General features: G+C 42.6%; 1 protein-coding gene across 1 annotated transcript; it reads right to left on the reverse strand.

The window, feature by feature from the left end:
* Positions 1-216: 216 nt before the first annotated feature.
* On the reverse strand, positions 217-5,833 carry LOC134483554 (uncharacterized). The gene is made up of 4 exons (XM_063278792.1): positions 5,662-5,833; positions 4,468-4,627; positions 1,920-2,063; positions 217-1,286 (listed from the first exon to the last, which is right to left on the reverse strand). Exons 1-4 carry the CDS (start codon positions 5,786-5,788, stop codon positions 1,094-1,096), a joined length of 624 nt encoding a protein of 207 aa, XP_063134862.1. The 5' UTR covers positions 5,789-5,833; the 3' UTR covers positions 217-1,093.
* Between the last annotated feature and the right edge of the window lie 7,240 nt (positions 5,834-13,073).

Genomic DNA, 13,073 nt, shown 5'->3' on the forward strand with positions numbered 1-13,073 from the left:
AACAAGAACATATAAATATGAAACAACAAAAAGAAAACTTCAATTAAAATCATAACAAAAATATTTCTAAACAGCATATTCTTAACGAACATTTAGAAGCACAGATGTATTGCTGTTTCTCCTCTAGCACACATAATGAAAGGCTGTCCCCCAAGTTGTCTCTCAAGTGATGTTTTCTGAAGAAGAAAGTGAGTAAGACCTCAATCAGTCAGGCTGGCTTAGTGTTATATAAATTTAGGGTCTCTAAGAAATGACAAATTAACTCTGAGGAAGAATACTCATCCAAAAAATGTTGTTACCGTTCAGGATGTTTGTCATCAGGGACTCGTGAGAAAGCAACTTATTCTTCAGGAAGCTCTCTTACTGCTGTGTGTCCAATTCCAGCTCTCTTGCACTTTCTGAGACCTGGGAGAGGAAGGCAGTTTTTCAGACACTGATTTGGTGTTGAAAAGCAAGCCAGCTGTCAGAATGCTGCCTTCTACCACCTCAGTTCTATTGGACAGTCAACATGGACCTTTTAACTGATATCATTGTTGCTAACTCTGTGGGCAGGGAAAATCTCCAGCAACCGTCACAGTAATGTGGGCTGCCAATATGGGACCCAGACTTATACCAGTGCAAACCAAGAACAGGGCAATGGAAGGGACCTCATTGGGTTGCAGGAAGAAAGGAGATGTCCATATGTCACCAAGGTTAAAGCCAATGACAAGTACTAATTTGACATTTGCACTTGGTTCTTATCCCGGAAAGGTGCTTCCTACACAAGAAGTCACATGACCACTTGTCATTTCTCAAGAACCAAGAACATGTTCAAAACTCTACATAGCATCCAATCTATCACGTGCATGTGCAATAATGTGATATGTTATTGATCTGTCACCATTTCTATAATGCAGCTTCAAAAGTGGCAGCAAAATATACTTGCAAAATAATTCAGTTTCTGAAAAGTGGTTGACTTCCCAGAATACTTGTGCATAGGCAGAGAAATGAAAAATTCCATTACATGAGGTGGTTGGCAGGTTGTGTGTGTAAATTAGAAAGGTGGTAGGAGAGAGCAAAGATGTATCAAATTGGCAAATTTTATCAGATATTGTTAAGCTAACAGCTGCTCCTCCGTACCTGATGATGCTGGGTCTGGAGGTTGCTGGTCTTTATCTTTCTTGTTGAAGTCAACCAAATATTTCTGGTTCATTGCACACTCAAGATGTCCCTCCTTGCTCTCCTGCTTTAGTGGGAGCAACTTCTTCCTACATGTGTTCTCCATCAGGAGCTGGCTGAGCAGGTTTCTGGAAATACAGTCTGCATAGTAAGATCATGCTGCCCCTTTCTCCCATTCCTACTCCCAAGTCCCACTAACTCTACCAGGTCCCAGATACCCATGAAGACTTAATAAAATACATCTTGATACACATAATGCTGCTGCACAAACCACAAAGAGTTAATTCGGGGAAGAATAAATTGTTTGCTTGGCCTGAGTACCAATTAGTGTCCACATCTCTCAAAAAGAACATGGATCTATAACTATCCATGAAAGCCCAATGCATGGGGCCAACATCAATTAGTAGTTGGCAAACACCCGCAAAAGAGGTCAGTAGAACCAAGAGAAGGTCATGCTAACCATGTGGTCCACGCACTGAGTGTTGTAAAACCTGGTATGACCCCAGAGGCCCAGGTCAGCCTAATAACGTTCTGCTGACTTCAATCAGTGCTGTTCTATCTAGAGCCTTCTGCAGATGCCTAGACAATCCTGGGATGAGTAACAGTCTTTTATGGAACTGAAAACTGAGTCCTGATGACCCTGACACACTGATGTGTAAACAGCACAAGAGATAGAACCAGAGCTGAAGACCGTCCAATCCAGAACAAAGAAATCAGAAATAGCCATTCCACAGGTGACAGCCTTTCTGACCAGGACTTACCTAGAGAAGGTAATCTCCTTCTTCAGCTTACGGTTGTTCTCATGGATCTCAGTGTTCTTCATCTCTAAGTTGTGCAGAATTGACATGACCGCCTCCTCCATTCTCTCCAGGTCTTCATAATATGGATTTGGCCTGAAGTGTGGCCTGGCCCCAAATGATAGAATACAATGAACATCAGCATTTAGGAAGATATGAACTCAGGGTGGGTCCTGTACTACACCAGTCCTGGAAGGACACCTTCTGAATTCTACATATTGGACCTTCTTCAGCTTCAGAAACATGTTTTTCTGCGTCCAGCACACCAGAATCTCGGCATCCAGATGGAGGGTTCCCTGGCTCCCTTTATTCAATCAAGAGGAAATCTGCAGTCCAGCCAGTTGAGCTATCAAGAGCCTAGGCCACACCTCTCCATGCTCCCCCACCCCCAGTGCACCCAGAATCCTGTGATTTACTTTTTCCTGTCCTGATAACAGACCATATATCATCCCAAAATTATAATCTGCACAACGAATACAAATATACAGGCAAACGTGGCCACATAATCAAAGAACTGTGCTGTTGACCTTGGGGCTCCCAGAACAAAGCATTCACATCACCATGAAAGTGTTACAGGTAAATACTTAGGCCAAGAGGATGTGGAGAAAGAGGAACACTCCTCCATTGTTGGTGGGATTGCAGACTGGTAAAACCATTCTGGATATCAGTCTGGAGGTTCCTCAGAAAATTGGACATTGAACTGCCTGAGGATCCAGCCATACCTCTCTTGGGCATATACCCAAAAGATGCCTCAACATATAAAAGAGACACGTGCTCCACTATGTTCATCGCAGCCTTATTTATAATAGCCAGAAACTGGAAAGAACCCAGATGCCCTTCAACAGAGGAATGGATACAGAAAATGTGGTACATCTACACAATGGAATATTACTCAGCTATCAAAAACAACGAGTTTATGAAATTCGTAGGCAAATGGTTGGAACTGGAAAATATCATCCTGAGTGAGCTAACCCACTCACAGAAAGACATACATGGTATGCACTCATTGATAAGTGGCTATTAGCCCAAATGCTTGAATTACCCTAGATCCCTAGAACAAAGGAAACTCAAGACGGATGATCAAAATGTGAATGCTTCACTCCTTCTTTAAATGAGGAAAAAGAATACCCTTGGCAGGGAAGGGAGAGGCAAAGATTAAAACAGAGACTGAAGGAACACCCATTCAGAGCCTGCCCCACAGGTGCCCCATACATATACAGCCACCCAATTAGACAAGATGGATGAAGCAAAGAAGTGCAGACCGACAGGAGCCCGATGTAGATCGCTCCTGAGAGACACAGCCAGAATACAGCAAATACAGAGGCGATTGCCAGCAGCAAACCACTGAACTGAGAATAGGTCCCCCGTTGAAGGAATCAGAGAAAGAACTGGAAGAGCTTGAAGGGGCTTGAGACCCCATATGTACAACAATGCCAAGCAACCAGAGCTTCCAGGGACTAAGCCACTACCTAAAGACTATACATGGACTGACCCTGGACTCTGTCCCCATAGGTAGCAATGAATATCCTAGTAAGAGCACCAGTGGAAGGGGAAGCCCTGGGTCCTGCTAAGACTGAACCCCCAGTGAATTAGACTATGCGGGGAGGGTGGCAATGGGGGGAGGTTTGGGAGGGGAACACCCATAAGGAAGGGGAGGGGGGAGGGTGATGTTTGTCCGGAAACCGGGAAAGGGAATAACACTTGAAATGTATATAAGAAATACTCAAGTTAATAAAAAAAAAAAAAAGAAAAAAAAAAGAAAGAAAAAGAATATTTTTGAGTAGAATAAAAAAAAAAAATACTTAGGCCAAGACATAGACTCCTATATTCCGGGTGTGGAGGGAAATATAAACATGTAACAGTTGTGCATATGCATTTGGATGTATGCACACACAGACTCACAGACTGAGACACACCCACAAAACAAAGAGAAATGTAAACAGAGTCAGAGAAAGAGAAAAGCAAATATGGAAACAGAGAGCACTGTGAGAACCAGGAGAAATTCATGCACCATTGCTGTGTCCGAGGGGCTCCCACAGACACACAGACAATAACAAACAGGCCTGAGCCTGACAACTTCTAGTCAAGCATTGAGATGAACTGTTTGGGACCAGGCCCCTCAGGTTGCTGCCTGGATCTTCCAGCACTCAGTCCCCTGCCTAGCAAGTACAGAGACTCACCATAAACTCACTGCAATTACAATCTTGCAAAGCCACCAGCTGTCAAGGGCTTTGCAAATGCACACTAGACACTCACTCTCCCTGACTTTATCCCCGAATTCTTCATTCAGACCACAAGTTCTGCTTTTCAATAAATGGAAGCAGATGAGTCCATTTTCCATCTCGCTCCTCAGAAGGGTCAAGGTTCTGAATCTCCTCTATATGGGAGGTGAGGTTTAGCACAGGGTGGTTAGGGATGCACAGCTTTCTAGAACCCAAAACCTTAATAGGATAAGATGAAGGTGACCTTGCAGACCCAGGAATGAAACAAGAGCATTTGGAGCGATTCATACCTGTTCTTCATGGATCTCTCTGTCAGAAACCTCAGGCGATCTCTCAGGTCATTTCTCTCCTCCGTAATGAGCTGCAGTTCTTTAATCAGCCTCTCCTTTTCCTTCTTGGCCTGATTCTCGCTTAGTTCAGTGCCAGGGGATGATGTTTCTCTCCCAGTGTCTGTAGGTAGAAGAACACAAGTGAACCTGCATGGGGAGAATGCATAGAGTGTACATAGACCACAGTTAGGCCTAAACAGGAGAACAAGCCTGGAACCCAGTGTCACTGCTAGGCGATTGGTCTATCCTTAAGAGGCGTCCTCAGTGGATCTCAGTTCTCCCACTACTCTATAGAGACCAAGAGATGTAAGCAGCCAGGTGTTCCCTATGCCGGAAATCACGTGCTTACATGTACCATGGAGATGGCTTCTCCAGGATTATCATCAACTGAACAGGGTACAGCTTTATTTCAGGACCCTCACCCCTGTGGTTTCAGAACTCAGATGATAAATTCACCATCCACTAAACTTGAGTGATTGGAGACACTCAGATGTCCTACCCTGATACTCTAGGCCAACAACTTTGGATTTAAAACACATTTCCAGGAAGGACATGTTCAATAGACTTATCAATTCCCCTATATGAAATAACAAATGCCCCAGAAGTTCCAATAGGTTACAGGCTGAATCTTGGTCCACATGTTCCAAACATTTTTGGTATTTTAGAAAAATGTTTGTAACACACAACCTCTAATATATAAAGCTAATGATGACCCTGCCAGTTAGAAGAAATCAGAGGTCGTCTAAGAACATAAGCTTATTGCCTGGAGCACAATTTTCTCCCTGTTACTATTGTCAGATATCCACTGTATTTAAAGAAGCAATGAGAGTGAAATACATTGCTGCCCTGTCTAAACTCAGAAAAGGTGGACCCTCCATGACTCCTGATCGTGTTATTATATCAATGTAACCTAACAAATTCACTGTAAAAGTAAAGGCCAGAAATTCACAGGATAATAGCATTGGCCTTACCATATACTCCCTGTGGGGTTGGGGAAACTAAAGTTCTGAAATCCTGACTTTCAGGAATTGTGATATTCATGAAAATTCAATTCCTTTTCAGATGCTCCAGTTGTTTTGGCCCATTGCTAGAAAGGTCAGCTTAAGCCTGCAGCCCCCCTGACAGGGAACTCAAAATATATTGCCCAGAACTTACTAAACATTCCCCAGAAGTGCTGTCTCTGTTCATCATTACTTTGAGACGAAAGGCCAGATTCCTTCACTCTAGTCTGTCCACAATCGACGTTCCCCCTCCCAAAACGCTTGCGAAGACGGGAAAACATGTCTTAGCTTGTAACTGCCAGACTCAGACTGAGAGAAACTAGGGCACTGGTTGTCACTGATGTCTGGTGACATCACAGAGGATGCCAGAACTCTCTAGGAGACAATAGAGTGTCATAGAAGGGACAGCTGATGTCATGGGGAGCAGACTTTGCCTCCTGCTAATGTTCTCCCTGTACTGAGCATAAGCTGAGGTGCCCTTTCCAGGAGACTTTCCTGGGGCAGAGCCACTGAGCACCTCCTGCTTCCAAAGCCAAATTTTCCTCAAGGCTTGAGTATAAAAAAAACCTTAGTAATTCCTATGCATCTAAATGAATGTTTCCTTCTATATCTTGCCCCAAAATGTCTCATCCTAACTCAAATCGTCCTCATTCACCAATGTTAGCCATTAAAACTTCCTGAGATTTCACACCAGCTTGAATATGCAGTCAAAAGTTCTCTTGTCTCATTATGTACAGGTGCTTTATATCACATCAAGAAATAGTCTGCATGGTAGGTTACAACATGGGTGTGTGTTAGGGGAACACTCATGAAGTCATGTCCTTAGCAATCGACAATTGCCAGAATATTCCTTAGGAGAAATAGTTGAAGTCTTTAAATGCTAGGAAAAGTGTGGAGACCAGTTGGCAGAGGAAAGTGCAATATTGGAGCCACCAGTGAAGGGAACCTCATGCTGGTGGTGGGGTTCTCCTCTCTGCACCAATGTCGCCAAAGGAGCACTGCTCACAGGCCTGAGTAAGATATACCATGAGCTTCTATCAGAAAAATAAAATAGTCAAGAGATATAGGGGGTGCACAGAAAGGTCTAAAATGAGGCTATAAACATCATTAAGTGGATAGAGCAAGGTCCCAGCACCTGTACACTGGGAAATGGCCACCACACCAAACACAAAAGCATCTATCATAGTGAAAAATGAATACTTTACAGAATGCACACACTAACATTGATTGATCACATCCATAGTTCAAATTTTGGGGGCAAATTCATGGCCCTAACTATCTTTCTCTCAACTTATATAGCAAAAAATAAGAGAGACAGAGAAAAGAAAAAGTCAAAACAAAATCCCAAGTTTCTCATATGAGGACTGCAGGAAGTGTTATATGGTAGTCAGTTCTGATTAGACATTTTAGATAGAACAGTACACAGTGACCCTTGATGAGATGGGCCCTATATAAAGCTTTTTGCAATATTGGAATTTTAACAAACCTCATCCAGAACGTACAGAAGAGGTAAGGATGTGATCACCATGTCCTTGCTCTCTATCAGTTTTTTTTTTCTGTGTCCCCGATTGTCAGGCATAGAACAGCAACAATCTGAAATAGCTGGTAGACATGGGAAAACGTGGCTAAAACTATAGTTGTGGGTTACACACCTCAACTGTCAAAGGCTAATGCTGTCCTCACAGTCCTTGGAAGCCACTCTTGTAAGCCTATCTATTGGAAAGTGGAAGGAGGTTTATCTGAGCTCAAAGTGAACCTGGCCATCCAGGGAGAGGGCAACATGGGATACTTGAGACCCTGTCTAAAACCAGCACAGAAACCCACCCTGCATTCAAAGCATCATCCACCAATTCTCGATTATCTACCATTCTCTCCCTACCAGTCGTTCAGTTTGGAATGGTAGAAAAAAAAAAAACTGGGACTGATCTTTCCATTCTAAGGACCTTGATCTCTCTTTCCTTAGGTTCACCTTAAGAGTGCATACAAATGGATATCATCATCTGAACATCGTAGTATTATCTACTTTGTATATGTAGCATAATACTGTGCCTATGACAATCTCAAGCTTCCTTGAGTGTTGTTGCCCCATCAAGAAGTGTGATGTACTGAGGCCAATCCCCAGGGATCCTTTCAAGGGATTAGAAGGAAGCCATCAGAGATACTCCACTTCTTTGTCATTAGATTAAATCAAGTTGACACAATGTGAACCTGGTGGGCTATTTGACCATGCATCTTTCTCACAACCCCACCTTTCTGAGTTCAGTCCATGGCAGAATTCATTGCCCACCATCGTAGATATTTCTTTGTATATTTCCACAAGAGCCAGGATTCTTTTCTTTTTTTAAAATAGAATTAGTTTTAGTCAATCAACTGTTGTCCTATGTAAGAAATGATTAGTATATATTGTAACTTACCACACTGTATTTGTGTATACAAGTACATTATTGGAAATCCAGCATTACTGAGGAATTGGAAACCAGTGCTGTGGCCTTGCCTTTCTGTGCCTAGTCCTGGCTTACAGGCAGCAGGGGGCAGACCTTGAGGTCCTCTTCAGGGACAGAGTGATGGTGAATGGGCACTGAGCAGGCAGAGAAACACAGCTGAGGCAGCTCCTTTCAGGTATCAAACACATCATCTCCTTTCCATCTTAAGGGCTGTTGCTGAGGTCTTGCCCCCGTACCTACCTTAATAGCAGCAAATTTGTTACACAGCAGCCAGCTCTTTCCTATTGTTCTGTAATACGTCTCCACATCATGGATGCCAACAAACAAACTAACAAAAAACAAAAAAACCTATTGAACTGTGTGGTGCTGGTCACATACCCTGTTATATTCTGTATGTTACGAGGTTTGTTAATCTTAACAAGTTCCCCAACTATGAGCTTCACATAGGACCCATTAGATTCAAGGAAAATAGGAACAATTATGTGTAAAATGACCCGAGTCAGGGCCCATAGACAGCAGCATTTCCAGCACTTGTGCTTTAGCCCATGTGGATTTTGCAATGAGCTGGGCCTAGCAATGTCCAGTACACAGTTGTGAGCTGTTGCTCTGGTTGAAATGTATTGGTGTGTGCATTCAATAAACTACACCTATTTAAATAAATTCAGTGTTCCTGTGGTCGGAGTCCAGACCTCTTGACACCAAATCTTCCCTTCAGCAGCACTTAGGAAAAGAAGCTAAGGTTAGGAAAGGTGACATCTTGTCATAAATTATGTGACAAGAGGGATGTCGAAATGATCCCTTGTGTTAAGAATCAAGGTGTCCTCTGTAATATTCAGGTCTATACTGGCCCTGTGCATCAGCTTCAAGGACCCATTTCTGATTTTCTTTGGGGTTCCCGTGATGATGCACTCAGACATGATTGGAAAGAACCAAAACGGTGGTCAGACTTGATTTATAAAATGCAGGCAACATTGCAAACTTATGTTGCAGGATATTTGATTCATATTATCAGCCCCAAGATAGTGTTATTTACTTTAAAAAATTACCTCTGACAGTTCAGTTCAGCACTAGCACCGATATTTTACCCTAGAGCTTTTTTTGGTTGTTTGTTTGTTTTTTGTTTTTGTTTCTGGATGAACAAGTACATTCTTATTTTGTGGCCCGGCCCTAGCTCTTACACCTTTGCACAGTCACAGAGAGACCTCAAACATATACTCAGCCAAAGGCAGGGGAATGTAGAAAAGAGCCTAAGGCAATACCACATAATGACATTGAAAGTGGGTGGCCAAAAGGTGTTATAAAATTCACCTCACTTCAGTGAGTGATGACATACCAACCTGGTGGCCTACGATTCTGGAATATTAATCAGAATCCTTTCGTCATATTAGATCTTAATAGAAACAAGGAAGCAGTCCTTTCCTGAAGTATACATTCATCATACGTAAAGAAGATATTACATCCATATACAACTCAGAATAGAATTATCCCCCAAGACCGGAAAGATCTGGCAACATTAATATTAGAAGCTTCTCCTGTGTTACAGTGGTAAGCACAGAAGAAAGAGGAAGATAGGGCTGAAAACAAAAGCATCAGGCCAGAGCACTGTTTCTCAGGATGAGTTGCCAGGTGAAGGTAAATAAACCTTACTAAGTTTAATACAGTATTACATACACTGTTGTAAGTAACTGGAGCCGAGGCTATCCCCAAAGGTTTGCCTGTCTGTGAAATCTGATACCCTAACTCAGGTGTCTTCCCTGGCCTCAGTGGGAGAAGGTGCACCAGCCCTACAAAAACTTGATGTGTCTTGGTGGAGGCACACTCTGAGGGATATTCCTCTACTCTCTCAGAGGAGATGGTGTGAGGACATTGGGGAGGAACTATGGGAGAGAAGTAACAAGAGAAAGGACAGCAATTGGGATGCAAAGTGAATTTAAGCCTGTCAGTCACTGCTCTATTGCTGTGAAGAGACACCTTAACTAAGGTAACTAATAAAAGAATCAGGGTGTGCCCATGTCTCCAGGTAGATATGTAGCAGAAGACTAGCTTATCTGGGATCACTGGGACGGGAGAACCTTGTTTCTGAGGAAGCTTCATGAACCATGATATTGGAACTTAGGCCTCTGAGGTGGGAGTGAATTGGCGGGTGGAGGAGCAATCTCATAGGGAGAGGGTGTGGGGGGACAGAAGAGGGGGTCATGTAGAGGAACATGGAGTGGGAGATAAATTGGAAATGTAGATAAAATAATGAAAGAAAACTAAAAAACATGAGACTATGAGTATCATTCTAATTCAAGCCTCAAATAATAAAAACATAAATGCGAGAGTCGCCTGGTCCTGTTCATGTCATCCTGAATCTTAAAATCTTTTTTCCTCCAAATTCTGTGCCACATGAGGTGCACTGACCTGTCAGCTGCCTGCTTGGATGACAACTGCAGCAGCTTCCCTATGCACTTGCTTTGTAGGAGCACGAAATCTATTGAGCTCCCTTTTCCAAGTTGGAACTTTAATTGGTAAGAGTCTTGCCTTGAGGACACCTTCCACTTCTCTCCAGCACAGAGGCAGGAGGCTTATCGTTAATAACATTCATCTCCTTAACTATGTCACCCTCCTCTTCAGCACATGACTTTGCTGTGACATTAAACTTCTTAGTGATCTTTTCCACTCTAAGCTGCACATGGTTTTCATGTGTTTGCCCTGTGTGTTGTTCCTTCTCCTGCAGTCTTGAGGAACAGTGACCAAACGTAACCAAACCACAGGCTCAAAGCCATGTTAATACTGTATTGTGTACTATTTTCACAGAGCTGCCTGAGATGTAAATGGGACATGGAGAATTCGAACATAGTTTGAATCTTAGGCCTTTCACTGGGCAGTCCCTCATCTTCTCTAAAAATTAACCCGATTCTTCTACCATTGAGACCCACCTGCTGCTTAGCTCTTTACCCCTCTGCTGTAGTCTGTTCCATATCTCTTCCTGCCCATGTCTACTCTGAATCTCCTGCTTCAGCTTGTCTCTGCCTATGTCCCTCTCTATGCCCGGAAGTTCTGCCCACATACTTCCTGACGCAGCTCTTGGCCATCAGATCTTTATTACATCCAATCGGCAGTGAGACAACACCTGATACATCTCTTAGCTTGTGTTGAGCTGGTGAGAAGGACAAACATCCACAAAATAGCAAACCTGATGATGGGACATAGAAATGACAAGAGAAATCCTGCCAGCACTTAGCTCACTGCCAGTACAGAACTAACAATTGAAAGTTGACACACCTTAGTACAAAGGGAGGTCACCTCAGCATTTCCCCTTTTACTCCAAGAAATACCTTTAATTTAACATTAATAAGCTAGATAAAATAAGAAAACTTATCAGATGCATCAGGTAAGAATTACTGTCACAATATTCTGTCCATTCGTATTTTGCAAAGTTGGAGAAGGTACTTCATTATCTAAATTATATTAGTCTAAAATTTTGTACCTAAATCATTTTCTATCACTTTTTAAGCTTTGTATCCCTTATCTATCATAACTTGCATTTATTAACCATAATAAGTCTTCTGAGACCAAATGTACTTTCATTAATTCCAAACAATTTAAGCGTTTATGTCTTTCATCCTTAAAATTTGACACATTTTTTGCATACAAATTTTCTTTTTCTTTTTCTTTATTCAGCTTCCACATGAAGATTATTTTTGCTCTGATTTAGAGCAGGATGCAAGGGTGAAGTGCAGACCTGAGGGAAGGGCAGATGAATGGAGTTGAGCTGCAGGATGTGAGGTTCACAGAGAATAAATAAGAAGTTAAAAAAAATAAGAAATAAGCACAGTGGGGATGAAGCTGTGAATGCTTGGCATGGGGAGGTTTGGCAGTGGACTGGGCATTTTAGGGGTGGTGTGGGATTGGCGTGGGTTCTGGAGTAGTAAGGATGGTGTCCTTGTCTTTTGGGGAAACTCCTCGGTCTTCTCCCATCCCTCCTCCACCTCTACCCCCACCTCCAACCGCCATAACTGCCTCCTACCACAGCAGCGGCTTCTGGGCATCGGCCTCTTTCTGCTCAAGCTCTTCTATGTGCTCGGGGGTGGTACAAGCTTTTAAAAGTCCCAGGCAGTGGGCAGACCACGCACACTCTCCTGGCATCCCCATCCTCTCTCAGGACTTATGGTGCCAGAGCGGTTATCACAGGAGTTTTGATACTGCTGTGGACTGTCCATAGAGCCCTGCTTTCTGAGCCTCCCATGTCCACCCTGTTCCTGTCCAGGTTCCTGGCTGTCACATTTCTGCACGATGGTGAACAAGTTTGTTTTTCTGATTCTCATAACAAGAAAAGGTTAAGACTAAACTATCTAATCTTCAACCCCATCCAAGATCTGAGGAGGAGAAATATTGCCTGAAAAAAAGGAAATTCAGAGCAAACAGCTTCCAAACCTAAGAAATAACAGAAATGGTTGGCTACCCTGGGAGTCAGTCAGCAAATATTCCTGTGTCACTGTGGCATCCACCTTCAACTCACTGGGCCAGGAGCTCTGACAACAATCCTTTGAAGCAGGTCACTTGAAGGACTATCCTATTTTTTTTTCCAAAAACTGGGACACAGACTTCCCCATGAGCAACTTCTGCACAGTCTGGACAGCTTTCTGGCAGCAGTAGAGGTAAGTAGGTAGTATTTCACCCAATGGTTCTTTAGAGCCCATCATCTTTTTCAGAATAGATTGGGGACACTACCAGGAGTTGAGGTCTCTCCCACTGTGAAAAGCCTTTAACTATTAGGACATCTGAAATGGCAGATTCTTCAGATCTCTAAAGGATTTGAGAACCACCTTTGTATGTAATGTCTATCTCAGTGGACAAATGTGGCTTTTTTTCCCAAGGGATTTACTTCCTACCTAACTTTAAAAACATACACAGGAAGTTAAATAAAGCTTATTTCTGTACCTAACTAAAGCAGTACCTAACATGACTGGAAGACTGATTATTTATAGTTGGAAAGTACTAGCTTGAATTCCTTAATTATCCACGTCAGTGTGCAGTAGTAATTTTATAAAATTAGAATTTTACACCACATTGTGAATAAGTTGCATATACTTATATCTTAAAAATGAATTGAATCATTTATGCAAGTACAATTTTA

The sequence above is a fragment of the Rattus norvegicus genome, chromosome 19 (genome assembly GCF_036323735.1).
Source record: "Rattus norvegicus strain BN/NHsdMcwi chromosome 19, GRCr8, whole genome shotgun sequence".
NCBI lineage: Eukaryota > Metazoa > Chordata > Mammalia > Rodentia > Muridae > Rattus > Rattus norvegicus.